This window comes from Neomonachus schauinslandi, chromosome 5 (genome assembly GCF_002201575.2).
Source record: "Neomonachus schauinslandi chromosome 5, ASM220157v2, whole genome shotgun sequence".
Lineage (NCBI taxonomy): Eukaryota > Metazoa > Chordata > Mammalia > Carnivora > Phocidae > Neomonachus > Neomonachus schauinslandi.
The window spans coordinates 158207065-158234259 of record NC_058407.1 but is presented as its reverse complement, the minus strand read 5'-3'; the positions used below and the strand labels follow the sequence as shown (position 1 = coordinate 158234259).

Genomic DNA, 27195 nt, shown 5'->3' with positions numbered 1-27195 from the left:
CCCCGCATGTAGGGCCGGGAGTGCCCCAGGCTCTGGGTGGCCGTGGGCTATATTGTTCAAAAAAAAAAAAAAAATCGGTTGCCAAAATTTAAAAATTGGGAATTTTACATAAATATGCGGGGTTTTTGACAAGTGCTTTGCTTCTGTCAGGTATTACCAAAAAAGGTAAAAGTTAGAAAAAAGACCCTTAGCCATGGCACAGGCTCTCTCTTCAGTTCCCAAGAGGGGCTCTCTGTCTGTTTACTTCCCGCCTCTCAGGGGCAGCCGTGAGGTTGTGGATGAAGGCTCGATCCCCGGGGATGGGCTGGGAGCCGCTGGGCTCGATTCCAGTTTCTACGGGCACCTAAAGCGCAACTGGATCTGGACCAGCTACATCATCAGCAAGGCCAAGAAGGTGGGCTTCTGGGGGGCAGGCCCCCCCCACCCCTGGCCGGGAGCTGCCCGAGCTACCCATGCCCCTTGCCCCCGTTTCTGAACTGGTAAAACAAAGTTGACCAGAGGCTCGAGTATTTATTTCCGTATGTATGGTAGGTATATCAATCTGGCCTGGCCTATGTTTTTTCAGTGGGTTCTAACCGATTCTGTGATGTGGACAGTTATTCCTTTTTAAAGAAGGAACAGGGGCGCCTGGGTGGCTCAGTTGGTTAAACGACTGCCTTCGGCTCAGGTCATGATCCTGGAGTCCCGGGATCGAGTCCTGGGTCGGGCTCCCTGCTCAGCAGGGAGTCTGCTTCTCCCTCTGACCCTCCCCCCTCTCTTGTGCGCCCCCTCTCATGTGCGCTCTCTCTCTCATTCTCTCTCTTTCAAATAAATAAAATCTTCGAAAAAAAAGAAAGAAGGAACAGAAAGTCTGTGAGACAGAGGTCAGACATGAGGAAGTGCACAGAAGCAGCCCAGCCCCTAGAGCAGCCCACCTGCCCCCGGCCTCTCGGCAGAAACCTGAACACCTCTGTGCATTTGATGCTCTGGGCCCCTGGGGGTTCAGGGAAGCCCCCGCTTGATTCCAGTGATGCACTTGCCTTTTAGGAGAACACTGCTTCTGAAAACGGGCTCATGGTGAGGCTCCAGACGTTTCTATCCAAGCGCCCATTGCCACTCGGTGCTGGAGGTACGTGTGCGGGGAGTTCACCCCAGAAACAGACGTGGGGCCAGCTCAGGCCACGTGGCTACGGCACGTTCCATTCGTCTTCTGGCCCTCACGGGGCACATCCTGAGATGCTCACCTCCTGTGCTTATTTCTAGGCAGTGGCAGGTTGAATATCTGGGGGGAAGCCAGAGTGGGAGCTGAGCTGTGCGCTGACCGGGAAGAGCAGTTCGAGATTGACCGAGAGCCCATGCTGGACAGGAACCGGAGAGTGAGGGGTGGAAGGAGCCAGAAGCGGAAACGGCTGAAGAGAGACCCTGGAAAGAAGATCAAGAGAAGGAAAAAAGGTTTCATGATGATTGCTTGTATCTGTGGGCCTTGTCTTTGTACATTCCGGCCCAGAGAGAGGCAGTCGTGTCTCTGCGGCCGGGGTGAGCTTTGCCCTCAGACTCGGGGTTCTGTTTGCCCACCGTCTGGGGGGCTAACTGCGTGGTTGCCGATTTATTCCCCACATCGAGCTGGCAGACAGATCCGCGGGCTCCTGATGTGTTTTCCCTGTCTTTGTGTTGTAGAGCACCTTCTCAGTAAGCTCCCTTGCTTCAATTTTCTAACTTCATCTCAACTGAGAAAACTGAAAAGTCTTTAGCAGAAATCCTCATCACAGCCCAAATCCTATTATTCTTTTGGTTTGGCTTTTAATATCTGCATCATGTTAATCAGGCCAAAGTCCAAAGTCCTGTTGTGTTTGTAAATTAGAGGAAAGGTGGGAGTCGGTCAGGCCTGCAGAATCTCTTCCAATCTCAGGAACCCCTGGGGCGTGTTTTGGAATCTTGGACAGTGAGGAGACCGGTGTGCTTCTTCGACCACTTTTACATCCTTGAAGTGGTCTGTGTGTTGTAACAACGATCTGATAGCTATAGCGCTTTCAGACAAGAACAGAATGTTTAAACGGGAACCTGTTTTCAGTGGTTTCTTTGGCTGGCGTTCATAACAAGTCGCCTTGTGTCCGTTGGAAAGGCCCCCTTAGCGCAGCCTATCCAGATATGCGTGAGATCAGTTTGGCTCACAAAGACCTGAATTCATCACAAGGCAAAATACGGTGGTGGTGTCCCTTGGAATCCCAAATGTTCTCGCCCTACTTTTCTTCTGCCTTAATTTGGAAAAACTTCCTAAACAAACGGTCTCTTGGAATTGGCAGTAGCATATGGTGTTTACCTTGTGAAACTGCCATGGGGAGGAGATGTTGAAAATAACCTAGTGGGTAAGAGCTTATGGTTCAGATCCTGGCTCCCGACTAGGCTGTGTGACTTGGGGCAAATCGCTGTATCTCACCATGTTTCAGGTTCCTCAACTACAAAATGGGGTTATAACTGCCTCCTTTTAGGGCTGGTGCAAAGGAGAATTTTTTTTTTTTTTTTTTAAAGATTCTATTCATTTTAGAGAGCGAGTGAGTAAGAGAGCACATTCGAGGAGGGGAGAGGGGCAGAGGGAGAGGAAAGGGAGAGAATCCCAAGCAGAGTCCACGCCAAACTTCGAGCCCAGGGAGGGGCTTGATCCCACAACCCTGAGATCATGACCTGAGCCAAAACCAAGAGTCAGATGCTCAGCCGACTGGGCCACCCAGGCGCCCTGCAAAGTAGTAGTTTAATTATGCGTTGTTATACATAAAAAGCTTAAACCGGTGCTTGGCACGCAGTCAGTATTCCCATAACGTTGGCAACCGCACTGGGTGTTTTATACCCAGTCTGGCTCAGTCCTCAAGGCAGCTGTGTAGGATGCACCTTGTCCCCACGGTGCCCCAGAGTTCACACAACATCTCTGAGATCACCACGCAGGAGCATGGTGGGGGCCCTACCTAGCACCACAGTGGGAAGAATGGGAGATTGGCAGATAACAGGAGGCTGCATTCAGGCCGCCCAGCCTGTCACCATGAAATCTGACCAAAGAGAAATGATAAGAGGCCTAAAAAGAAAGAAAAAAAAATCTATCTATATATAGAGAGAGATATAGATAAATATGTCTGTCTATATATATATATATATGTATCGAGGCCTGAGTCTTTTGTGGTGAGTTTATCTGGCTTCCGACACAGCGTGATTCTGATAACCCTTACCCTTGGTCAGATCTCACTAGCTGAGTAGGGACCCTTCCCTCTCCAGAGTGACAGCTCCAAACCAGTTGTTAGAGGCTCCCTCTCTTCTCCCCCTGATATTCTCAGAAGAGTCCCCCCAAGAGAAAAGCAGGAGCCTGCGTTACCACGATGAGGCTGACCAGAGCGCCCTGCAGAGGATGACCCGGCTGCGTGTCACCTGGTCCATGCAGGAGGACGGGTTGCTCATGCTCTGCCGGATTGCCAGCAATGTCCTCAACACCAAGGTATTCAGCCCCCCGGGCCCTGCTCCTTCCCGGCCTGCAGCCTGTGGCATGGCTTCCCCTCCTGTGGGGAGCCCTTTCCCCGTGTGGCCCCTGGGGCACTCCTCTCGTCTGTTTTGCTTGGCCACCAGGAAGAACATTGCCCAGAATCCTACAAATGAATGCTCCCATTTTTGCACATTTCTTTCCAGTCTTGGGGTAACACACACAAATCTTTGCCTACCTGCAGGCTAGGCGGCCCAGGGTTGTTCTTTCCCTCTTCACCAGGAGTCTGACACTTTCTGCTCCCCTTTTTGCACCCTCATCTGCCTGGAAAACTCCCCTCTCTATCTCTCCTAACCGCTTATCATTTCTGGAAAGGCTTCAGTGACCCTGCCAATTGGAAGTAATGACCGTGTTCTTGCTGTGCCCCTTGGACATAGACTTTCCATGCTGCTTTTGCTGCTGGTCCTTCTTGGCCCATTGGCGCGGCTACGCCTCACGAGGCAGGGAGACTCTCGTTTGTTTCCGTAGCTACAGCCCCCAGCATGGTGCCTGCTGCACAGTGCTCACTCGGCCGCTGGGTACTGAGTCAGTGTGGAATGGTGATGGCGGCCTCGGCCTGGCTCCACGCCTTCCGTGCCACCATCCCCCACACTCACGTGTCCTCCCGGGCCGTGTCCCTGAACCCCGGCGGCTGGGGAGGAACTCGCTTCCCGGGTAGCAGATTCTTCCTCTTTCCTCTGATGTCACCACCTCCAAGAAGGTCCCGAGGCCCAAGCTGGAGTTCAGCTCCTCACCCTGTTCCCCACAGCAGCCTCACTGACTCCTACGCTGTCTGTTCCCGCCACTTTGTGCTGTTGGGATCTTCTGAGTTTGCAGCAAGGCATAGGGAGCATCGAGGTAGGCAAATGTCCAATCAAACTGGTTCACCAAAGCCACTGGAGAATGGGCTCTGCCACCTTCTAGTGCAGGGCCCCTTCTAGGTCGTAATGCCGCCGGGTAGCGTGGGAACGGCAGCTCCCTCCGAGCCCGGTTTGTGTACCCTGTCCTCAGGCACGCTGGCCGAGAGGTGCAGCCCTGGGTGCCCTCTGCCTGCAGGCTCATTGGATTCCTTTTCTTGACCACTTTTCCCAGATGTTCTTTAACATCGCCCCCATTCCCTCCTAAATACCAGCCCAATCCCTTCTCCCAGAAACAAGCTGGAGGTGACGTGTCGCTGTCCCTAATATCTGTCCTTTGCCTCTGCCATGGCTTTCCATCGCAACACTGACAGGAGGGAGGTGCCTCCCGCCACCCACCCTCCATGCAGCTGGAGGGGCCAGCGGAGCCTCCACTCCCCTGCTTGAATTGACACCAGATTCTTGGGCCTCCTCATTCTGGAGGCTGTCGGAAAATAACCTTGTCGGCAAGCCCCCTTCCCTGTCTGGGCTCTGCCTTCCTGCACGTTTTGGCCGAGACGTTCTCCTGAGTCTCTGATGAAACTCCTTCAGTGCTTCTGTTTCTGCTGATGTGCAGAATGTTTCTGAGCACACATAACATGAACTTAAACCTTTAGAACCGTCTAAATACAGTGATGTACTCCTAACGCTCCCTAACATATTGCTCCTCCAGACAGTATTACCCGACACCCTCTGAGCACCTGTTACTTGCCAGAAGACACTCTCTCCCAATGAACATTGAGGACTTGGGCTTATTCTTCGCCCAACACCTCACTGGTGCCAAGCACGTAGTCGGTGCTCCGTAAATCTCATAGTTTGGGGTATCTGCTGCAGAAAGAGGCGCCACAGAACATACCCTTCCCCCTCCTTTACGTTAAGAACCTGGAACGTGGGCTCTGAGGATACTGACGTTCCATCTCGGCTTGTGTTTGCTCCAGGTGAAGGGCCCCTTCGTCCCCTGGCAGGTTGTGCGGGACATTTTGCACGCTACCTTTGAAGAGTCTCTGGATAAAACATCTCACTCAGTTGGACGAAGAGCTCGCTACATAGTCAAAAACCCACAAGCCTATCTGAACTATAAGTAAGCCTCGTTTGAACTTTCATAACTTCAGGCCAAGGTTGCTCCCATGCTTCTAGTTTGTTACTCTTCTCTCATCCCGTTTGCTTAAGTTGTCCACTGGCTCACCAACAGCCTGTCCCAGTGTTGGGGTCCGTGATTTTTCAAGGGCCGGGCCTGCTTCCGGGCCCTTCCACACATCCAGTATCATGTGGACTTTAGGCCAGCCTTGGGAAGTAGGTGCTGTTCTGCTTTGCTACCCAGGAAGAAACGGGCCGTCTAGGCTAGGTGGCTTACTGAATATATCCCCTCTGCACCCACCTCTTTCTCACCCGGCCAGGGCACAGTACCATCGCCCGCCCTGTCAGCCTCCTTGACAACCCCCTCCACAGGCACGGGCTTGAGTGGAGAGGGCCAGAGAGCATCCGAGTGGGGTGTGGAGGGGCCCAGGTGTTGCCGCCAGCACGAGAGGGGGGCCAGGAGGGGACACATGGCGGGGTTGGGAAGGACTGCTTCCACCAACCGGTTGTTCGTGCCATGGGTGGTCAGTAGGAGAGCTTGGCTCTGGCTGGATTCTGAGCCTTGGGCCACCTGCCATCAGCCAGGCTGTAGAGAAGAACAGCCCAGCCCTGGATTGTGGAGAAAACTCCAGCCGGGGTTTCTCAGCCTCAGTACTATTGACATTTGGGGTCAGATAATTCTTTGCGACGGGGCTGTCCTGTGCATTTTAGGCTGTTTAGCGCTGGATGCCAGTAGCGTCCCCACCCCCAGCCGTGGCAGCCAGACATGTCTCCAGATGTCTGCAGGGGCCAGTGGGTTAGACATAGCGAGGGGCCTTCCTGCGGGGAGCCACTGGCCCCTGTGCATAGAATCTTAGACTTCTCTCTCGCAAAGGGCTCTGGTCACCTGCCCCAAACTCCCATTCTTTCAGAGTGGAAACGGGCCCAGAGAGAGGATGCCGGTTGGCCAGGGTGACAGGGCATTGGCAGTGGAGTGAGTTCTGGGACTTGGGCTTCCTGGCCCCTGCCTGAGGCTCTTGCTCGTGTCCTGCAGCCGCAGCCGGGGGACGGGAACACGAGGGGGCTGTGGCCTGGAGCTGCCGGACCTAGCACACGGCATGTAGCCACTTGGAGGCTGCTCCCTCACCTGTGAGCAGGGCGATGCTACCAACCGTAGCCACCCCTGGCCCACGCGCCCCAGCCCTTGGCAGACATGTGACCTCGGGGGCCCCTACGCCTCACCGAGCTCTCGAATGGAATGACGGTCTCTACCTTGCAAGCTCTTTATGAAGGTGCAAGTGCCCGGCTGCTGGGAGCCCTGCAAACACCTGTTGCCTTTCCCTCTGTTTCTTTTTGGGCAAGTCAGGCTCTCTTTCCGTCACGGAGAGACAAAGATGTCTGCAGTGGACAGTTAGTGCTTTTGACTAATAGCGAACACCAGGGCCTGGATGATAGTGTAAAATTTACAGTACACTTGCACATAGCGCATCTCGTTTGGTCCTGGCCAGATGCCTGTGAGGGCAGGCAGGCGGGAGTCGCTGTTCTCAGTTTACGTGTGGCGGATGGAAGCTCAGAGAAGCCAAAGGAGTGAAGCCTGAGCAACAGCAGGCCTGACTTGAATCAGGGTTGGTTGACCCCAAATCCTTCCTTGTTAAGAGCTGTAGTCACCCAGCAGATGTATAAGTAAATCATACCTTGTAGTTAGCCAAGGCCAGACGTGTTAGAACAGGAGCCTTTCCCAATGGTTCTGAACACAGACATTATTACAATGCCAGACTTCACGTTTGTCCTCTCTTCCTGCAGGGTTTGCCTCGCTGAGGTGTACCAGGACAAGGCACTTGTTGGAGATTTCATGAATCGAAAATGTGATTACGAAGACCCAAAGGTAGGCCCTGTGTGGTCATTGGGCTCGGCCTGCCCTGAAGGCAGGGGGGTGTAGGTTCCTGTCTGGTCCTCCGGGTCCCACAGCGCCTCTGCTGGGTTTGCAAATACGGACGTTGTTCCTGAGCGTCTGGGAGATCAGCTCGTCAGTTCTGGGAGGTCGCTGCTCTGGGAGTTTTGTTGCGAGATTTTCCTTGATGTGTCAGCAAAACCTCCCTTTGGGGCGAGAAAGGGCTTAACGTCTCGTTCTCCCACGTTGAAAGGTTTGTGCCAATGAGTTTAAAGAATTTGTGGAGAAGCTCAAAGAGAAGTTCAGTTCGGCTCTAAAGAATCCTAACCTTGAAATCCCAGACACGCTCCAGGAGCTGTTTGCCAGGTGAGGTTCTTCGGGGAAGTTTCTGTGTGATCCTTGTGGGGCAAGAGGAAACGTCATGCCTGGCCACAGGCCTCTCCCTTGGTCAGCACTTCCATGGCCTCGCAGCTAACCCTGCTGTGTCCTTGACTCAATCACCTCGCCTCCTCTCATGGGCAACTTGAAAACGGGAGATCCCTGCCATCCGTAGCACCCCACCAGGTGTCCCCGTTCCTTCTGCTGTGGAGGCCCTGCTGCTGGCCTAATCCAGGCCTCCGCAAGTGGTTAGTATGCTTTTGCCAAGATTGCTCGTTTGACATATGTGGAAACCAAGCTAGAAGTAGCTCATCCAAGGCCACGGTGCTTGTGAGCTGCAGGGCCAGGATCTGAACTTCCACATTGGGTCTGACTCCAATGTCCCAGCCCTTTCCAGCTCAACCAGTGAGCACCTGCAGAGAACATACTTGGCTTTGAGCATAGAACCCGTGAAATGTTAGAATCTAGAGTTCTGTAAACCAGGCCTGTTTCCACTGCTTAATCCAAATGTGAGTTCCTTCTTAACCACCCTCATCGAGACGGTCCCTCTGGCCACTGGATTTTTTCTGAATCTCTTCCTATAGAGGTGACAGTCATCGATCCTTTCCTATTTGGGAACCATATGATACGGTTGTAGCTAGCCCCCTGAACGTCATTTGGAGATCTTGTTCTTTGATTCAACCAACAAGTAATTCACGTCGTGCCCGCGTATGCCAGGCCTAGGGAGCGATTTGTAGTCCTTTGCGGAGTTGACACCTCTTACTGTGTTTTGTGTTTTGTGTTTCTTTTTGCAGCAAACTGTTCCCCAGAACTCCCAAATGGCAAGGTTTATATTCAATTTTAAAAGTGCTTCAAATGACCCGTTTACCTATTTGTAATTTATAACCCCACCTATTTTCAGTAAATATATGGGGGGCAACTTTTAGTTATAGAAAAATACAGTTAAGGGGCACCTGGGTGGCTCAGTCCTTAAGTGTCTGCCTTCAGCTCAGGTCATGATCCCAGGGTCCTGGGATCGAGCCCTGCATCGGGCTCCCTGCTCGGCGGGAAGCCTGCTTCTCCCTCCCCCACTCCCCCTGCTTGTGTTCCCTCTCTTGCTGTCTCTCTCTGTCAAATAAATAAATAAAATTTTTTAAAAAAGAAAAAGAAGAATACAGTTAAAGATTATTTTAAAGGAGAGTTCATGAACCATTTGGAGAAAAGAAGTCTCATCCAGTTGTAACAGTTTTAACACTAAATTTGATCTTGAGCATCCTGGCAGGCCAGGCAAAAAAGGAAATGGATCCAACAACTTTGAAAATAGTCCAATTTCTGAAAAGGTACTTCTTCTTATTACTAAATTTCAAGAATTTACTGTTGCCAGGATGAATTTTGACTTTAGGATCATAGAAACCAAAGAAAAGTCTTATAGAGAAACAGCCATGTTTCTTAAAAAGTGAGTTTTGCGATTTCTTATATTTCTTTGCCTGGCTGTGTAGTGTGAAGGCTAGCGCATTGAACTTCTCTTCTTGTATTTATTTGCTTGGTAGGAACACAAGGAAGCAGCATTACTTGAAGCTCAAAAACACAGATGGGGAAATAATCTGCTACCTAATAACAACTACTTTCTTTTTTGGGTATTTTGTTCCAGGCGTCTTTCTATGCTTGTTTGTAATCATAACGGGCCCATGATTTTAGATCCCTTTCCCTTAACAATTAACAGTGGCTTTCTGCCATTAAACACTTTCCTGTGTTGTTTGATAATTGTCAGTGAAATGAACATTCCTCATTTCCTCAACCCTCATTTTAACAACACGCTCATTTGGGGAGCAGAACGTGGTATGTTCTCATTGTAACTGACACGTACGTGTTTGAATTTTAATTAATGAGTTTTATATTTCCTCCAACACTTCAGCCAGTAAATGGCATGTTGAGTAAGCCTCCGCTCGGTTGGTGAAGGTCAGCCGTGTTCCACTGACACACTCATGTCTCATTCCTTATGCAGATACCGAGTTTTGGCGATTGGAGATGAAAAGGATCCAACGAGGAAAGAGGATGAACTGAATACGTAAGCACCGATTGACCAAGTGCCTTTCCCTCAGCCGCTTGATTGGGCTGCCGGTGACCCAACCGGGGACACCCAGGGTCATATCTAGCCTGCCCCCCGTCTTTGAAAATAAAGTTGTGTTAGAACATAGCCACGCCTGGCCCATGTGCTGTCTGCCGCTTCTATCCTGTAGCATCAGGGTTGAGTGGCTACGACAGAGACCCTGAAATCTTTATTACCCAGCCCTTTCCGGGAGAAACTTGCCGACCCTAGCCACATGAATCAGTGGCCTAGCCTCAAGGCGGGTTGAGGAAGGGATTTGAATTCCAGGCCCATGAGCTTTCCACACAAAGCTCTGGTTAGAAAACCTGGTTTTTTTCCATGTTGGAAAACAATATTCAGTTTGATTTTAGCTCTGTATTTCAGTGAGAAGCTTCTTTGGAGGAAAAAGTTGTTTAAGATTAGAGGAAAATGGGGCACATGGCTGGGTCAGTCAGTAGAGCATGAACTCTTGATCTGATAGGTAGATAGGTAAGTAGGTAGGTAGGTAGATAGATAGGGCATGCAATTTTTGATTTCACAGATAGACAGGCTGAAAAAATCTCAGCGCTAACTGCATTTGTCAGTTGTCACATAAACCCATTTCCAGGGTACGGCACCCCTTACCCACTAAGTGGAAACATTTCTCCCTGTAAAAATTGACCAGTTAGTAAGGCTTAAAAACCACCACTTGTTTTGTTTTGGTTTATGAATAGTTTTGGCATTTGGGTCACTTTTGTGGGATCACTTTTTCTAAATAAAAACTGCATGCACCCAGACTGAGCGGTGCCCGTGGCCCACAGCCTCATGTGCTGTGCCCTCCTGCCCACTGTCTTTCAGCATGGATGACATCCACTTCCTGGTGCTCCAAAACCTGGTCCAGAGCACGCTGGCCCTCTCGGACAGCCAAATGGAGTCCTGCCGGTCATTTCAGGTGGGTGGCAGGGACCTGGCGACAGCTTCGCGGCAGCGCTGTGGGGCTCAGGCCGTCAGAGGTGGGAGCTGAGCGAGGCCCTCGCTCATTCTCTTCTCAGCTGTGCAGTCTTAGGGGGGCCCCGATTTCCCCTGAGACTCTTGTGCCCCCTTCTTTCATCTTCCAAGCGTGGGGACAGGATCCAGTGACTTCCAAAATCCCTCCCGGGCTGAGGTTTTGAGTCGAATGTTAATGCAGAAAATGAGGGTGAAGAGGAAGCGAGCCACGACAGAGAGCTGAGGGAGCGACTGACCTGTGCAGCTTCTCTTCTCCAAGCAGAATTCAGAAATGGCGAGCTGGCCAGAGGTCCCCGGGCGGGAAAGCGGCCTTTCTGTGGGCTTCTCTCTCTCCTGGGAACGTAATGCTGCTCTGTCCTGGCTGAGTGAGGTGGGGAGGGAAGAAGGCGGTTCTCAGTGGACCCCGTCCTGAGCCTGGGGAGGTGCTGGGCTTAGCACTCGTTTGTGAACACAGAGACTTGCGTTTCAGAGGCACGAAGAAGCAAGTGCCCGAGATCTCACAGCACTCTCTGTCAGACCTGAGACTGTGGCTCCAGGGCCCCAGCAGGGAGGTGCGGAGGAGGGCCTGCGCCGCCCCCCTCACCGGAGCCATGCCTCCCTTATTCTTAATGACCACACCGGTCAGCACGTGGGCCCCGGGCCCCCCCACCCCCAGAGGCCTGACAGGAATGCTGCTGGTCCCCAGGACTCTGATGCAGGGTGTAGACAGCGGGGTGCAGACCCAGCTGGGGCACTGCCCACATTCTCCAGGTGGTGCTTGTTACTTTGGCCGCAAGGGAGGTGAGGAAGATTGGGGGAAATGGAGTGATTGAGGGAAAACCCGTGGCCAGGTGTGACCACAGTCCTTGTACAGCAATGGCCAGGCCCTCGCAGATCCAAGACTGAGTGTTCATGTCTCTTCTTTGAATTCGTCACCATGAGGTGCAGTTGCTTGTCCAGCAGTCATCTGGGACAGTCTAGTAGGAGGGTCCCCAGTCATCCCGTTCTTGCTATCCTTGGTGCCACAGAGCCCTTGAACCCTGCTTACTCACATGAAGTATGTGTGTTTCCAAGTGGGAGGCTGGTCGTGGGGCGTTGCCCCCTCCTCTGTGCCGAAAGCCTCATGTGAGCCGGAACATGCCAGAGAACAAGACTGGAATAGGGTGGGGTGGGGCAGAAGTCCCACAGAGACAGCCCCCAGTCTGGCCCCTGGCTCTGTCTTATTGGACCCAAGCTTGTTTAAAAAGAAAAAAAAATTGTTTAAATTTACTACTGACATTGCCCATAAAAATCCCAATTTCCGACTTCACCTGTGGCTATGGAGGAACCTCTTGGCTGTGCTGCCCAGAAGGGATTCGAGCAGGACAGGACCTCGGGAGTTAGTCCAACTGCCCATCCCATGAGAAAGCCCAGCCCCAAAGTTAATGGCAAAAGCCAGGTCCCTCCGTCCCAGCCGGGGCCTGTCCCCTGCATCATGCTGCTGCTTGTCATTCCTCTGGTTCCGTTTCCAGGTGGTGTCCAGGCTCTCGTCCCTCTCCTTGACCCCCAGGGGTGTGGGAAATTGCGTGAGAGCACCTGGGCCACCGCAGGAGGCAGGGCGCTGCTTTCGTGACCCTCGCACCTGGCACTGAGTACTGGAAGGCTGGCAGGGACAAGGCCAGGGGCCATGTGTAGGATCCCACTCGGCTCCCTGCAGCCCCAGGTTTCTGGGAGGCGCAGTGCAGGGCAGTGGTGGAAGTCTGGTGGGCTGGGCCACACTCCCTCCCTCCCTATATGTGCTCCTGCGCCACCCCAGCAGCTGTTGGGGGGATATGCCCCCCCTTGTTGTCGTCTTCATACGGAGAAGAGCTGAGGACACCAGGCTTTCCAGGAGAAGCTGCATCCCAGCTTGCGCTCGCCCAGTGGGCAGGAACGATGGTTTCCTGGCCACTCTCCAGCCCCTTGCCCTCTTCCCTGTGCGGTGCTCCCCGCCTCGAGCCTGTGCTCCATGGCTGACGTGGAAGCTCTGTCTAGAGAAATCGAGGGTGGTGTGCGGGCCTCAAGACTGACAAGGCCCAGTGTGTGCGCAGACCCCTCTCCGGTTCCAGGAGAACACCCCGTGCTGCTCCAGCACCCCATCTGACCACCACTTTGGCTCCTGATCCCCTGTCCTTCTGCAGTGGTGAGGTCGCTGGGCTCGAGGACAAGGCCTTGTTCTGTTCTTGGTCCCAGGCCTGCCCAGCGGTGTGGCCTCAGAGGATCCCTTGAAGTCCACGAGCCTCCATCTTCTCTGCCTCTCGTGGATCCAGGGCCAACGTAGCAGAGAACCTCCCAAGCCTAAAATTCTCAGGCCATGACACGTTTGCCTGGCCAGTGCTTTTGAGGAGACGGGTCTGGCAGGGACTTTCCTGTGGTCTGGCATATGCTGGACACTCGCCTTGGGTCAGCTGGGTGAGCCAGTGCTTTCCAGTAATGGGAGTCACTGGGACTCTCCTGGCCCTGCCGGCCTTGGAGCTGCTCTTCCTCTGGGCCGGTCCGAATCTGAGCCACGGAGCCGGGATGGCGTGGCCGGCAGGAGCCACATTTGCCCCGTGCTGGGCACCCGGTGCCAGGCGCTGCCGTGGCAGCAACAGACCACTGAATCTGTGCTTCTGTGGGACTTCTTTCTGGTGGAGGAGAGAGAGAACGAGTAAGCGAATGAGGACATTTCAGGTGGAGAGCGTTGCTACGGAGAAAATAAAACAGGTTCCTATAATACAGTTGGCTGCAGAGGAGCAAGAAGGAGAAGGCTTTGCTTCTTGAGGGGACATATTTGAGCTGAAAGCTGGGTGTTGAGTCAGCCTTGCAAAAATTGAAGGGGGGAGATGCTGTCCAAGAAATGGGAGCTGCAAAGGCCAGGCTCCCACAGTGGGAAGGCTCTTTGAGGGAAAGTAGGAAGGCCGGGGAGGCCGGAGCGGTGGGCAGGGTCGCAGTCCCGGGAGTCCTTGTCAGGTGTAGTGAGGACTGGCAGTTGGCCCTGCAGAGGGAAGCCGCGTGTGGTCTGGTGGAGGCACACGGGGCTCGCTGGGGCTGCGTGGCAGATAGCCAGGGGCTGGGGGCAGGCGGCACAGGCGGAGGCAGGGAGAGCACTTAGGCAGAGGCTGAGGAGTGATGGTGTAGACGGCGTCAAGCCCTTGTGTTTGGGAATGGTTTATGGGGGCACAGCCAACCGGATCTACTGATGGGCTGGGTGAAGGCTGGGGAAGCGAGGGGTATCAGAGGTCGTTCTGCGTTGACTCCCATGACCTTGTATCCCAAGACATAGCCGTGGGGTGCAGAGCTGTCCTTTGTCCCAGCTGCCTGTCCTCTGGGGTGTCCCTCTCTCTGATAGCGGTGAAAGTTGTCATCGGATTGCTAGCTTCCTGCAGGCTCTCCCGCCCCGCACCCCCAGAAGTCTGCTCCAGCCTCCCAGCCCCTCGGCCCCGTCTCAGTCCCTCCGGCACACGTGATGGGCTCCCACTTCTGTGCACCCCCGCGCCCTGCTCCTCTCCCCCTAGCTGCTGGAGAGCCTCGCTCACCCACGGCCTTGCTGTGTTGCAGACTTTCCGCCTGTACCGAGAGTACAAGGACCACATCCTCGTGAAGGCCTTCATGGAGTGCCAGAAAAGGAGCTTGGTCAACCGGCGCCGCGTCAACCACATGCTGGGCCCCAAGAAGAACCGGGCTCTGCCCTTCGTGCCCATGTCCTACCAGCTGTCCCAGACCTACTACAGGTGAGCCCTCCAGCTGGGGCTGGGGCAAGGCAGGGCCCGTGTCAGAGGCCGCGCCACACCTTCTCTGCAAAGAGCAGCGCATGGGAGCGGAAGGAGCAGGGTGTCCATCTTCCTCGGAGGGCGTGCAGCTTCTAGAAAAATCTTAAATGAGAAATGAGTTTCTAAGGCACTCATGAGCCCAGTGAAAGGCACGGCATCCTGGTCAGGCCTCATTGGCCGTTCTCATGGCTCAGAGCTGCACCGAGCTATGTGTTCAGTTTGAAGCCATCCCATATCTTCCAGATGCGGTCTGTAGCCCCTCAGCCGTCCGAGCGGTGGTCTGGGATGCTGAGCTACTTCTTGACCATTTCTGCACTGCGGCATTCTTGTCTGTGAGCCAAGGGGCAGCGTTCGCATCCGGAAGACCTTCTGGGTCCCTCCCTGGGACCTAGGCCCCCGTTACAGGGTTGTGGGAAGGCACGCTTTTGAACAGAGGCCAGGGCTTGACTCTGCGGTCGCCTCATGGAGACAGTGACATGGACACACGTGTCCTGTCGTCTCTGCACGGGTCGGGGTTTGCCTGGGGTAAAGATGATTGTCACAAGAAGTGCATTCGCCTTCCCCAGTTTGGCGCCTGTTTATAGTGAATGCCTGCGAGGCATAGAGTATTAGGTTAGATGCAAAGACACCGCCCACCGGGAAGGTGCTCAGGTGAGCAGGGAAGGCACAGGCAGTTAGCTTGAAACATGGCACCTTCATTCGAAGTAGAAAAGAGGGTTTGGGGCGGGTGGGGGGGAAGCTGGTGTGGTCAGTTTTGAACGCAAAGATCTTAAGGGCCCGTAGCCCATCCACGTGGAGGCCTCTAGCACCGCGTCCTCAGTTTGGACCTTACCTCCTTTTTGTCCATGCAGGATTTTTACATGGCGATTTCCAAGCACCGTCTGCACGGAATCGTTCCAGTTCTTCAACACAATCCTGGCTGCCGGCAAGTTGGACCAGCCCGATAATTTTTCCTTCAAAGACCAGGATAATCACAAGTCTACAAGCCACCTGGTGGCATTTTCTTTGGACAGCCCTGGAGGGCACTGTGTGGCCGCCCTGACCCTTTTCTCTTTGGGCCTCATTTCCGTGGATGTCCGGATCCCAGAGCAGATTGTCGTGGTGGACAGCTCCATGGTGGAGAATGAGGTCATGAAGAGGTAAGGAAGGAGGTGTCAGCAGGCGCCCCTAACATGCTGCTCTGAGTGCACCGGGGGGCCTCATGCACTGTGGTATCCTGTGGTGTCCGCGGTTTTATTTGCTCCATCATGTGGTCTTCTATTTTTTAAGCTTTTATTTATTTATTTGAGAGAGAGAGCGTGCACACGCGCACACAAGCAGGGGGAGAGGCAGAGGGAGAAGCAGACACCCCCTGAGCAGGGAGCCCGATGCGGGGCTCGATCCCAGGACCCTGAGATCATGACCTGAGCCGAAGGCAGACGCTTAACCGACGGAGCCACCCAGGCGTTCCCTCCTGGTCTTTATGCATTCCACCAACACATGCTGAGTCTGTGCGCGTCATGTCTGGCCCTGTGTGGCATCTGGCACATGAGATGGCAGATGTCAGCAGGGCGGCAGGGAGCTCCCCGGGACGGGACCTCAGATCTGGGGACTAGGGACTAGGGACTTCAGCACTGTGTCCAGTCCACTGCCTCGTGCTGGTGCCTCCAGGCGCGGGGCGGGGCTTGGCTGTGCCAAAGAGAGGGACCTGTCGAGGTGTGGCTCTGGCAGAGGTCCTTGAGGGCCTAATAGCTAAGCTGGGATTTAGTGGAAAAGCAGGCAGTTTAGGGACAGAAACTGGAAGGGTTTCCAGCAGCAGGAAGAGCCCTTGCAAAGGCACTGGTATGTGAACGGGGGTGAGCGCGGCATGTGGGGAGGTGGTCAGAGGGGATGAATCTGGAGCGGCAGCGCTGCCCTTCACAGCCAGATGCCCGGGGGAGGGGGAGGGGGTCTGTAGCGACCACAGGCCATTGCTGAGGCCGGAGCACGGCAGCCCCTCTGAGGGGGCCACTGTGTGAGGGAGCCGGCCCTCTGCCGCTGCAGGGCCGGCTGGGCCAGCAGACACGCTGGGCCTGCGCTCTGTCACCCAGGTCCGTGTTCTTCTCCTAGTCTGGGGAAGGACGGGGGCTTGGACGAGGATGACGACGAGGAGGAAGACTTGGACGATGGCTCGGGGAGCAAGCGCCGGGCCATCGAGGTGAAAGCCCGCCAGGCCTCCCACACCAACTACCTGCTGATGCGGGGCTATTGCGCGCCCGGCATCGTCAGCACCCGCAACCTCAACCCCAACGACAGCATCGTGGTGAACTCCTGCCAGGTGACGTTCCGCCTGCGCCGCACCCCCGCGCCCACCCGGCTCTGGCCCACCGGTGAGTGTTTGCCCGCCGACGCGGGGTGCTGGCCTGCTCAGTGCTGCTGGTTCCCTCCAGGGCTCAGAAGTACACACTTCCACAGACATCTGAAGTATTGCTTTCGATCTCTTGCTTTGAAAGAGGAGTCCTCGGCTTACATTCATCATCTACATCTCCGTTGTTTCCAATTTTTACACTCTCTTTAGCCCTCTGTGCGTTACCTCTGAAACTTTAAATAGCTTACTTAAACCTTGCTTTCCCATACCCTGAATTTGAGGCAGTCTCTTCTTCCTCTACGTAAAATGAGAATATTCGGGCCCCTTCCCACCCGTTTCTTGCCTCCCCTTCACCTCTCGGGGTGCATGATGTTCACTTTCAGTTTCGAAACCCCAGTTGGTGTTCTGTGCTCTGTCTGGAGTTTGGCTCGGGCCAAACCTGTGACCGTGGTCTTGGCAGAACCAGCTTTTCCAGGAAGCCATGCACAGCAGCCCCGGCTCGTGGAAGCTCACGTGGGAGTTCAGGGAGGGGTCCCGGGGTGTCCCCCAGGGTCTGAGGAGTGGTGAACACAGGAGCACCAGGAAGGCAGGGCCCAGGGCAGCCCAAGTTGAGGAACTCCTCCAGAGCTCCGGGGCTGCTGTCCTCAGGCCCCAGCCCTACCTTCCTGCCCTTCATCCTGGCCCCGGGGGTGCATCCCGAGCGCCGGGCCCGTGCTCCGTCCACCCAAAAGGTGACCCCTCCCTATTTGGGGGGTGGTGAGTTGGTGTTGGGGCCCTGGGCTGGGCTGATTCGGGTTCTCCTCGTCTTCACAGTCCCTTCTCTGGAAGAGCTACCCGTGGGCATATCCTGCCTCCCTGACAGCTTCACCAGGCTGATCAAGAACCAGGGGGCCACCTGCAGCCTGGAGGAGTTTGTCCACCAGGTGGAGCTGTGTGGGTATGAGCCGGGAGATGTGTGTGCCGTCTTGGAGGTCCACGGGGTCATTGCAGCCACAGGGTGCTTTGGGGTGGACAGAGTGGAGCTGAGCAGATGGTTCTCTGCCTTTGAGCGGACAGACGCCGAGCGCACCAGGACCTTCGCAGACTACATCCAGGTGAGCCGTGCTCTCAAGTAATGTGGGGTAGCCGACGCAGAAGGTACCACTCACCGGCCAGATGCACGCCTCGGAGGAGGGGCTCGGCTTGGGGCACGTAGTGTAATTTTTTCAAAGATTAAATTAGTCGCCAAGATTAGAAATGGGAGATTTTGCCTAAAACCCAGCCTCTCTGGAATGTTAGAGGTTGGGCACCCTGGGTCCCGGCTCTTCAGCACAGTGGGACGGAGCCGAGTAGAGCCATCTCTGCTGGGCCCACAGCTCCTGGATATCCTGCACCTGGCCCCACAGGACTCCCCGCTGTACCTGCCTGGGTCCATTTTCATCAGGGACCCTTGAACCCAAGGAACGTATTAACGATGGACCTTTTAAATCGAGTGCCTTGGGACTTGTCTGGCCCCGATGTGCCTGGTCTGTAGTTGGAAGCAGGTGTTTGTGAGTGCAGGACATGAGAGCAGGGTCATACGACTGTTCGTGTGGTGTCTCCTTGTTCATATGACCCATGCTCCCTGTGGCCCAGGTGACAAGGACTTACAGCAAACCCTCCCCAGACCTGCGTGACCTGGCTATGAGTCCTGGTTCCAGGATGTGAACTGGGGCAAATTTCTTGAATCCTGACTTGTGGGTTTTTAAGCTAGGAATGAAAAGAAAGACAATAGCGTCGGGTGCAGTGTCTCGATCAGAACAGGGACCTTGCAAGCAGGGCTTGGTATAAGGACGAGAGGAGTACTGTCATTCGTGTGGGAACAATCATGGCTTTTGTGGAACTTGATAGCACTCGGGGTGTTGAGTTTCCTGGGAGGACGCTTTCACGGCAGCCTCGGTTCTAAGAAGTTTGCCCCAAGCCTAGAGGGGGAAGGGCTGCCCTGGGGCCGCATGGCCAGCTGGCGCCTGCCTTGGGCTGGAAGCCAGACCTCGCCCTCGAGTCAGTCTGTCCTGATGGAGCTGGGCTTGCCATTTGCTCGGGACGCTCAGATGCACCGAGCAAGGGAAGCAGGCGTGAGGATCCCGCACAGACCCGTGTGTCTCCCGCTTTTCCTAGGACCTCCTGGAGCACCACCAGGTCCTGGAAGTCGGTGGCAACACCACTCGCCTGGTGGCCATGGCCTCTGCCCAGCCCTGGCTCCTGCACTCGGTGCGGCTGAAAGGCAGAGAGGAGGATGCGTACCCTCAAAGAGAAGACCCCCAGGCCAGACCCCGAGACGGGCCTGCCAGTGAGGACAGCCCCTCGGGGAGGCAGGTACCGCCCTCCCAGGGCCCCCGGAGCACCAAGAGGCGTGCTAGCTGGACGAGCAGTCACATGGGCTGTCAGGGCAGGGAGATGGACCCTGAGAGTACCCAGAAGCCCCCCGCCAAGAGGCCCACGCTCCAGGATGTGCGCTGGGCCCCCAGCCCCAGGCCCAGAGCAGAAGAAGAGCTAGAGCCCCCGGCACCTGCTCTGCCACCAGTTCCCGGAGACACAGGTGTGAAGGAGCCTCCCCTAGGAGCACCGGAGGCCGGGCAGGAGGACCAGGAGGAGCAGCTGAGCTGTCAGGCCCAGCTTCCAGAAGGATCTGAAGACCCCAGAGGTACCGAACAAACCTGGTCCCCCACCCCACCTTCCCCCACCTGCCCATCACCTGTCCTGGGCTGAGTGTCCCCCACACCCCACACCTGCCCTGAGATGGGGAACCCCAGCTTTTCCTAGCCTCGGCGTTGTGGGGGAAAGGTCTTGCCTGTTCCCACTAGAGGGCTTCAGGGGCTCCTAAGCAGGTCTGTGAATGACCAGTGTGGGACACGAAGGTGGTTCTGGAAGGCCTTTTTGGCTGAGGTGTCCCGCGTGAGGGCGCAGTGGCAGGAACGGGGGGCGTCGCGCTTCCTGTTGGGATTGGCAGACATGCAGGGATGGAAACCTGCCGGGTTCCCCTCCTGCGGGGTAGATGCTCTCACCTGTGCTCAACGCTGGCCTCTTTGTGTGCTTTCTGAAGGCGTCTTTGTTTCCTTGGGGCTGTTTTTGCCTTAGGGGTTTATGCACACGGCTCTGTGGTCGGGGCTTCTGGGTGGAAGATGAGGTGCTCACTTGCCTCCCCTCGTGGGGGTTCCTCAGGGCCCTGAACACCCCCCCCCACACACACACACACACACTTGCACACTGCAGCCCAGCCCAGTTTGCTTCTCGGGGGGCGAGGGCTCTGTGAGGACTGGGCTTGCTGTCCCTCTGTTCGCGGCTTTATCCCCAGAGCCCTAAAGGACGTGTCGCATGAACAGAAGAGGAAGAGATGGACTCCTGCCTCTTAGGTCTCATGTCCTCTCCCTCTTCTGTCAGGTTTGGCCGAGAGTTCTGTGGCCAGCAGCCTCTCCCAAGCAGCACGGGAAAAGTGAGTGTGTGCCCAGATCCAGGCGGCCTGGTGCGGGGTGCGGATGCGAGGGTGGGGAGTCTGTCCCCGGGGTCCCAGTAGTGATCATCACATGGAGATCTTCCACAGTCCGGCGCAGTAGTTCTCGGCCAGGGGACCTGGAAACGTGTTGGTCTTTGGTCGTCCCACTTGCTGGGGAAACAGGGCAGGAGCTGCTTATGGGGAGCGGGTGAGGGCCAGAGGTGTAGACTTGGGCAGTGCGTGGGCCCGTCTGGAGCCGTGGGCTTCACAGGAGCCTTCCTGGTGAGGGGGCGCCTCCCACACGTGTGCTGGGGCCGTGAGCCCCCGGCTCCGATGCGGCGCTCCCAGTCATGCCGGTCAGAGCCAGGTGTCCAGCTGGTCCTGGGCCCCTCCCATGCCTGGACCCCGTGTGGCAGACCAGTCACTGGGGCAACGGGGGACTGCTAAGACACAGAAGTAGGTCTTTTGCATAAAGACCTCTGTGAGCTCTAGCCTGATGTGGAGTCGGCCATTGCCCCTGGGGCCAGGATGGAGCTGGTGCATCCAGAGGTCAGCTCGTCTCCCTCCTCTGCCAGTGCGGGGCCCTGTGGGGGACATTGGCACGTCACGGCCTCGGTTAAGGCTGAGTGTGAGCAGGTCCCCTCAGCTGGCGACCCGGGCCCTGGGGTAGGGACTCCTCATTCCAGATGGGCAGGGGGGTGTGGAGGAGCAGGACCCCCGGCCCCGTGACGCAGGCCAGGCGCCGACCGCCCTGACGGTTCCACCCGTCCCGTCGGTGGAACCGTGTCCCCTCACCCACCAAGCCTGACGCCTGCGTGTCGCCGCTGCAGGGACTGCGAGAACATCTCCTTCATCGCCCGCCCGTGGCGCATCGTGGACGGCCACCTGAACGTGCCGGTGTGCAAGGGCATGATGGAGGCCGTGCTCTACCACATCATGACCCGGCCCGGCATCCCCGAGAGCCGCCTGCTGCAGCACTACCAGGGCGTCCTGCAGCCCATCGCCGTGCTCGAGCTGCTGCAGGTGCGGCCGGGCTGGGCTGGCCAGGCCTCCCCGCAGCTCCCTGCCCCCCCACCCGCCCCTGCTGACCACTGCTCCCTCTTCCTGGGCCCCTGCTTCAGCCTCCCAGCGGGGTGGCCCGTCAGGAGATTCTAGGTTCGGCCTGAGAGCCAGGCCGCTCGCATGGGTCCCTTACTTACTTTACCCCCCTGCTCAGCCCTGCCCAGAGAGGTGTTCTTGCTGCCCTCTGAGGCCGCCAGGCCGGCCCATGAGCCCCTCGCCTGTCTTCCCTGGGCCCCTGCGGCCCCCACCCCTGCCCTGGGGTCCTGCAGCTCCCAGGGTGGGATGGAGGACCCAGTCTGCAAGTGCGCCCGTCACCCTAGGTGTTCCGCTGTCTCTAGGGCCTGGAATCCCTGGGCTGCATTAAGAAGTGCTTGCTGAGGAAGCCGGCGGCCGTCTCGCTCTTCTCCAAGCCCCAGGTCCCGGAGTTCCAGGCGCCCTCCAGCCCGAGCGAGAGCCCCACTGTGTTCTACGAGCCCACGCTGGACTGCACCCTGCGGTTGGGCCGCGTGTTCCCCCACGAGGTCAACTGGAACAAGTGGGTCCACTTATGAGGCACGTGCGGTCACCACGACCCCCCCTCCCTGCCACTGGTGCCTGAGGAGGGCGTGACTCCCTGGGGGGGGCCCCCCCGGCCCCCGCGCGCGCCGCACCCTGCCCGGGGCACAGGGACAGGTCTGTGCCAAGCCTCGGGCCCGGAACTCGGAAGAGGGCCTCCCGCCCGCCTGCTCCGGGGGGCTTCCCAGAAGGAGGGCCCTGCTCCGTCCCGCCGGGCGTTGTCAGGGAGCAGCTACCGGGAGGCTTGGGTCCCTGCTGTCCCTCTCTCGTTCCCAGGGCGTGTTAGCCGTGGCTGCAGGCACGGATCCTGCACTCCGTCGCTGCCTGCTTTCTCTGCGGAACTTGGGTTGTGGTGAGTCTGAGAGGCCCTGGTGGGCTTGGCCTCCAAGGGCCTCCACCGTTAGGGAGCGGAGCTGCCGGCCCGGGCCCCCGTGCCTTCCATCTTCCGTATGGACCTCGGCGGCGTCATCCTTTGGCCAGTGAGGGTCAGGAGCTGGCCTTGCTCACAGCCCGCGTTGCAGATTCCATCCACCATGGCAGAAAGGCCAAGTGCCCCAAGTGGCAGGGCCTCGTGGGGGGCGCATCACAGAACGGGCTGTGTGTCCTGCCACCCAGGGCCCCAGCAGGGACTGACCCCTCTCCAAGCAGGACATCGGACCCTGAGCCTGGGGCCCCCTTGTTGGTCCCACAAGACAACCGGCGGGCCTCCGGGGGGTGGGGGTGGGAGGCACCTTTCCCGCAGCTGGAGCCGAGGAGCTGAGCGGGCCTACAGTTGGTTTGTTCTTTTCCCTTCTTTTCTCTTTAAAAAAAAAACCCTTGGCATGTATTTATTTATTTTGTAATTAAAGTGAAGGAAAATGCATTTAGGTTTCTGTGTTTCCTAAAGAATCTCTGTTCCTCTGGGGGCCTTCCTGCTTTCACCTGCAGAACTGCCAGGAATAGAGGCTCCCACTTAAACCAAAGGGGGAGGGAGGCGCTGCGGCCCTGACTTGCCCCTGGTCGGCCCAGCCCTCCTGCCCCTGCTCCAGAGCCCTTCCTCCTCCTCAGCTGGGCCCAGGCCTCTGTCTACCCGGAGACGCTCGGGCAGCTGTGCCATGCAGGGTGGCCCAGGGCCAGGCCGGCCGGTTGCAGGGGTCACGGGCTATGGCCTGGGTTTGGGCAGTGGGCATTCTCTTCAGCCCTTCCCTCCCATCTCCTCCCCTTCCCTTTTTCTTCCCTCCCTCCCTTTCTCTCCCTCCCTCTCTTTTTTCTTTTTCCTTCTCTTTCTTTTGTATGTGTATATGAGCTGCCAACATTTTTTTTAAAAATGGGACATTTCACATTTTTAAAAAATCCAGACTTCTATCTTGTGGAAAACTGGAGAGCTCCAGCGACAGCGCATAGGGCAGTGGGGAGTGTGGGAGTGGGGACGGGCCCCCCAGGCAGCACTGCCCCAGCCCCAGGCCCAGTCCCGCACCTGCCAGCTTCTCAGCCTTACAAAAGCAGCCCATCTGGGCATGTTTGACCTGCAGCTCCTGGCCTGGCCCAACTCGGGGCCCCGTGTTTCCATCTTGGGACCAGACTCTGGGGTGATGAGGGGCAGGATGGAGCACGGAGCGGGGAATCTAAGGGTGAACCCCAGCACAGACAAGACCTGGCCAAGTCTTTTTTTTTTTTTCTTTTAAAGATTATTTATTTATTTTTTGACAGAGAGAGAGACAGCGAGAGAGGGAACACAAGCAGGGGGAGTGGCAGAGGGAGAAGCAGGCTTCCTGCTGAGCAGAGAGCCGGATGCGGGGCTCCATCCCAGGACCCTGGGATCATGACCTGAGCTGCTGAAGGCAGATGCTTAACAACTGAGCCACCCAGGCGCCCCCAAGACCTGGCCAAGTCTTAACCGTCACTTTTTTTTCTCTCATTTTTACTCAAGTATTAAAAAAAAAAAAGTGGGGAGATTTTTTTGAGATGAAGTAGAAAAAAGAGTGTTATCTGCTTTATGAACAGAAAATACTTTACAAATGCCAGTTGTCTGGGAACACACTGTGTGGCGGAAGACAGGTGGTGCTACGGGCACCCAGTCTCGATACTCCCATCTCAGAGCCTTGCTTTTCTCATCTGAAAAATGGGGATGGACTGAATTCTTCCTGCGAAGACCAGAGGCACTGAAGGGCACCAAGTACAAGCAAAGAGTAGGGCTCAGCAAAGTTTATCTCCCATTCTGTCCCCGTACCTGAGGGGTGGTTTGGGCCTGTGTTTGGGAGATGGGACATAGGGATGAGGGGTGCAGCTCTTCAGTGGAGAGATGGGCTTCTGTGACCAGGCTCCACATTCCACAGCCAGCCATTCTGTGCAAGGATGACCTGTTCTCTCCCTCCTTCTGCCCACCTGTGCATCTGTCCATGTCTGTCTGTCCATCCACCCCCCACCCACACACCCATCCACCCCCCACCCACCCACCCATCACCCATCCACCCACCCACTACCCATCCATCTCCCCATCCACCCACCCATCCATCTCCCCACCCATCCATCTCCCCATCCACCCACCCATCCATCTCCCCACCCATCCTACTCCCCACCCATCCATCTCCCCATCCATCCACCCATCCATCTCCCCACCCATCCATCTCCCCATCCACCCACCCATCTACCCACCTCCCCATCTGTCCACCTATCCACCCACCCACCCATCCAAGGTAGCTCTCCCCTTCCAACCTCTGCACAAAGGGCTTCAGGAACCACAGCATAGACCAGAAGATCTGAGCACAGATGCCTTCAGGGGTCAAGCAGGTCCCATAAATGAGAGGAAGGAGAGCCTTGTGTTAAATATAAATACTAGGGAGTGGTAGAGACTGTGGAAAACTGAGGTGTATGTGAAGGGACTCCCAAACAAGGCAGGGAGGGTGAGGAGGGACACTGAGCCCAGAGGGCACACGTCCCATTCACCCTGGCCTGCCGCTCACAGGAGGCCAGAACTATAGGGCCTGGACATCCGTGTCTCTGTCCTTCGTGTCCCCACCCCACCCCCAACTTTTGGTTCTTCCTCCTTTTAACTTATATCAGCAACATGGTAATGTATTCTCTTTATTGAAACAGTACAGTAAGACTCAAGCCTCCAGGCTCCTTTCCCCTTAGGACCTTTTTCTTTGCATTTACATACATTTTCTGCGCCACTAGAAAACATGGGTCTGTGATGCCATTTTTACATAAAATGTCTCACTGATAAAGCTCGCTGGGCTCCCCCAGCCGTGTCCCTGGACTTACTCCCTCCTTTCCCTAAAGGTAAGTACCACTCTTCCTGGTTTCCCCCTATTGAGCCTCCTCCTCTGCCTTCTCAGACTCCGCCTCCCTCCTGTCTGGGGTCCTCTCAGACCATGTCCTGCTGGCTGCTGGCCCTGCTCCCCTCCTGCCCCGTTTCTGACCTGGGCTGAGCGTGATCTCCGCCCTCTGACTTCCCCTGACCACCCAGCCTTCCCTTGGACCCCTGACCCGCTTGTGCCAGGGATTTCCCAGTTGTGCATGGATGTGGATCCGCGTATTGACACGTCTGTGTGTGTATGTGTGTGTACGTGTGGGCGTGCGTGCACACGTGTGATCTCCCTGCTTGGTGACACCTCACCACCCCCAGCATCCAGTGCCCTGTGCACCTCCAGCCACCCAACCAGAAGTCAGCCCTGATGGAATTAAAAAACCCCGCCCGTTCACCTTGGGTCATCACCATACTCCCAGGGCAAGAGTGTGGCCGCGACCATGGTGTAGGGGCGCCCATCTAAGCCACCTGACAAGACTCTGGCGCCGCCCCTCCCACTTCAGCCAAGTTCCTGTGGTCACCAGCAGGTGGCGGCAGAGGCTCGGTTCGCGGCTGGTTCGTCTTGCTCTCCAGGTGTCTGCAGCGAGGATTCCCGGGTCCCACGGTGAACGGGAAAAGCTTGCTGGAGTAGTGGGGGGACGGGGTTGGCTTGCCCACAGAAATGATGATCAAGCAACAACACTTCCTGAGCACCGTCCTTGGCACTTGACGCAGACCAACTCCTGGCCTCCCGGCAGCCTCAGAGCGCGTCTGCTCAGTACGCCCATTTCGTGTCTGAAGAAACTGAGGCACAGAGAGAGAAAATAGCTTCTGCAGACTGGCAGCTAGTGGGTTGATCTGCTGGCGTTGCCAGCTCACCCGTGCGGCCCCCAACGCCCCCCCCCCCCCACAAGCTGCTTGCCAGAGGCGGGGGCTGCTTTGGGGTGAGCAGCCAGCTCTATTCTAGGAGACCCCTTAAATTGCAGAATGAGAAGGTTTCTTCTCTGAGGCCACCAATGTTAAAACCCCTCAGATCTGTGGCCCCCCGGGGACGGGGGAAAGACCCCTCGCTGCCCCCCGGGGTGAGCAACGGGAGAGGGTCTCTTGCTCCGTTTAAGGACTTCCCAGGAGGCCCCCGTCTTTGTCTCTCTGCCCCATTCTGTGGTATCTCCAGGTCCAGGGCAGGTGGCTCCCCCCTGGGCTCAGTCCCCTCTGTCCTCTCTGCCCACTGCCTCATCAGCTGCTGCTCTGCCGTTAACTGATTGCTTCACACGCTCGTCCGTCCAGCATCTGCTGAGCACCTGCCATGTGCCAGGCACCATTCCAGGCTCTGCGACGCAGGGCGAGTAAAACAGACGAAACCCCCGTGCTAGCGGGACTGACAGTAAACACGACGAATCAGTAAAAGACACAGGTTAGAGCTTAATACATGTTACGGGGGACAACTAAGTCAGTGGGGTGCTGCAGTTTTGAGTGAGGGGCCCAGGGGAGGTCCTGCTGAGAAGGTGACGTCTGAGTGGAGACCCGACTCCTCTTGTTTTCCTTTCGTGGCTTGATGCTTCTTGACTATGGGCGACCCCTCTCGCATCTCCTCCCGGTTGAGAACGTGTACTTCTTCCTCCTGTTCTCTAGGTGCGGGGGGCTCCCGGGAGGCAAGTGCACGTATGTGCTCGCTGCTCCGTCTTTCCCGTCCCTGGTTTTCTGATGGTGCGTCTGGGCGGCTGCGGGTGGGATGTGCCCCATGTGGCCCATCCCCAGACCAAGTCCCAAGCAGGGGAGGGAGAAGAGCCTTCCCCTCCAGCAGGGAGCCTAAAGGAACACACCAGCTCCGCTCTCTTGTGTGTGGGTCTCATCCCAGCTGAGCTGTTCCTCCCAGATGTGGAGGTCCTCCCAGCAAGCCGAGAGGCTGATGGCTGCCCCCCACTTTACGAAGAGGAAACTGAGGCTCAGAGACAGCAGGCGACTGCCCAAGGTCATCCATGAGAAGGGATGGAGCCTGGCCCCCTGGCCCCATTGAATGTAGTTAG

At 56.4% G+C, this 27195-nt stretch overlaps 1 protein-coding gene across 2 annotated transcripts in view; it reads left to right on the top strand.

Annotated features, from left to right (window-relative positions):
• Positions 1–22720, top strand: part of GTF3C1 (general transcription factor IIIC subunit 1) — a 71065-nt gene extending 48345 nt beyond the window's left edge. Inside the window, exons 21-37 of one of the 2 annotated variants that reach the window (XM_021700641.2) lie at positions 259–394; positions 1027–1108; positions 1243–1431; positions 3303–3460; positions 5316–5458; positions 7237–7318; positions 7578–7690; positions 9687–9749; positions 10608–10701; positions 14295–14467; positions 15358–15645; positions 16595–16854; positions 17646–17926; positions 18969–19494; positions 20232–20283; positions 21114–21306; positions 21684–22720. In XM_021700641.2, coding sequence (XP_021556316.2) covers positions 259–394; positions 1027–1108; positions 1243–1431; positions 3303–3460; positions 5316–5458; positions 7237–7318; positions 7578–7690; positions 9687–9749; positions 10608–10701; positions 14295–14467; positions 15358–15645; positions 16595–16854; positions 17646–17926; positions 18969–19494; positions 20232–20283; positions 21114–21306; positions 21684–21896 — 3046 coding nt within the window. In that variant the 3' untranslated portion in view covers positions 21897–22720. The remainder of the gene's footprint in view (positions 1–258; positions 395–1026; positions 1109–1242; positions 1432–3302; positions 3461–5315; positions 5459–7236; positions 7319–7577; positions 7691–9686; positions 9750–10607; positions 10702–14294; positions 14468–15357; positions 15646–16594; positions 16855–17645; positions 17927–18968; positions 19495–20231; positions 20284–21113; positions 21307–21683) is intronic. The other variant, XM_044915092.1, reaches the window with a different exon arrangement.
• The last annotated feature ends 4475 nt before the right edge of the window (positions 22721–27195 follow it).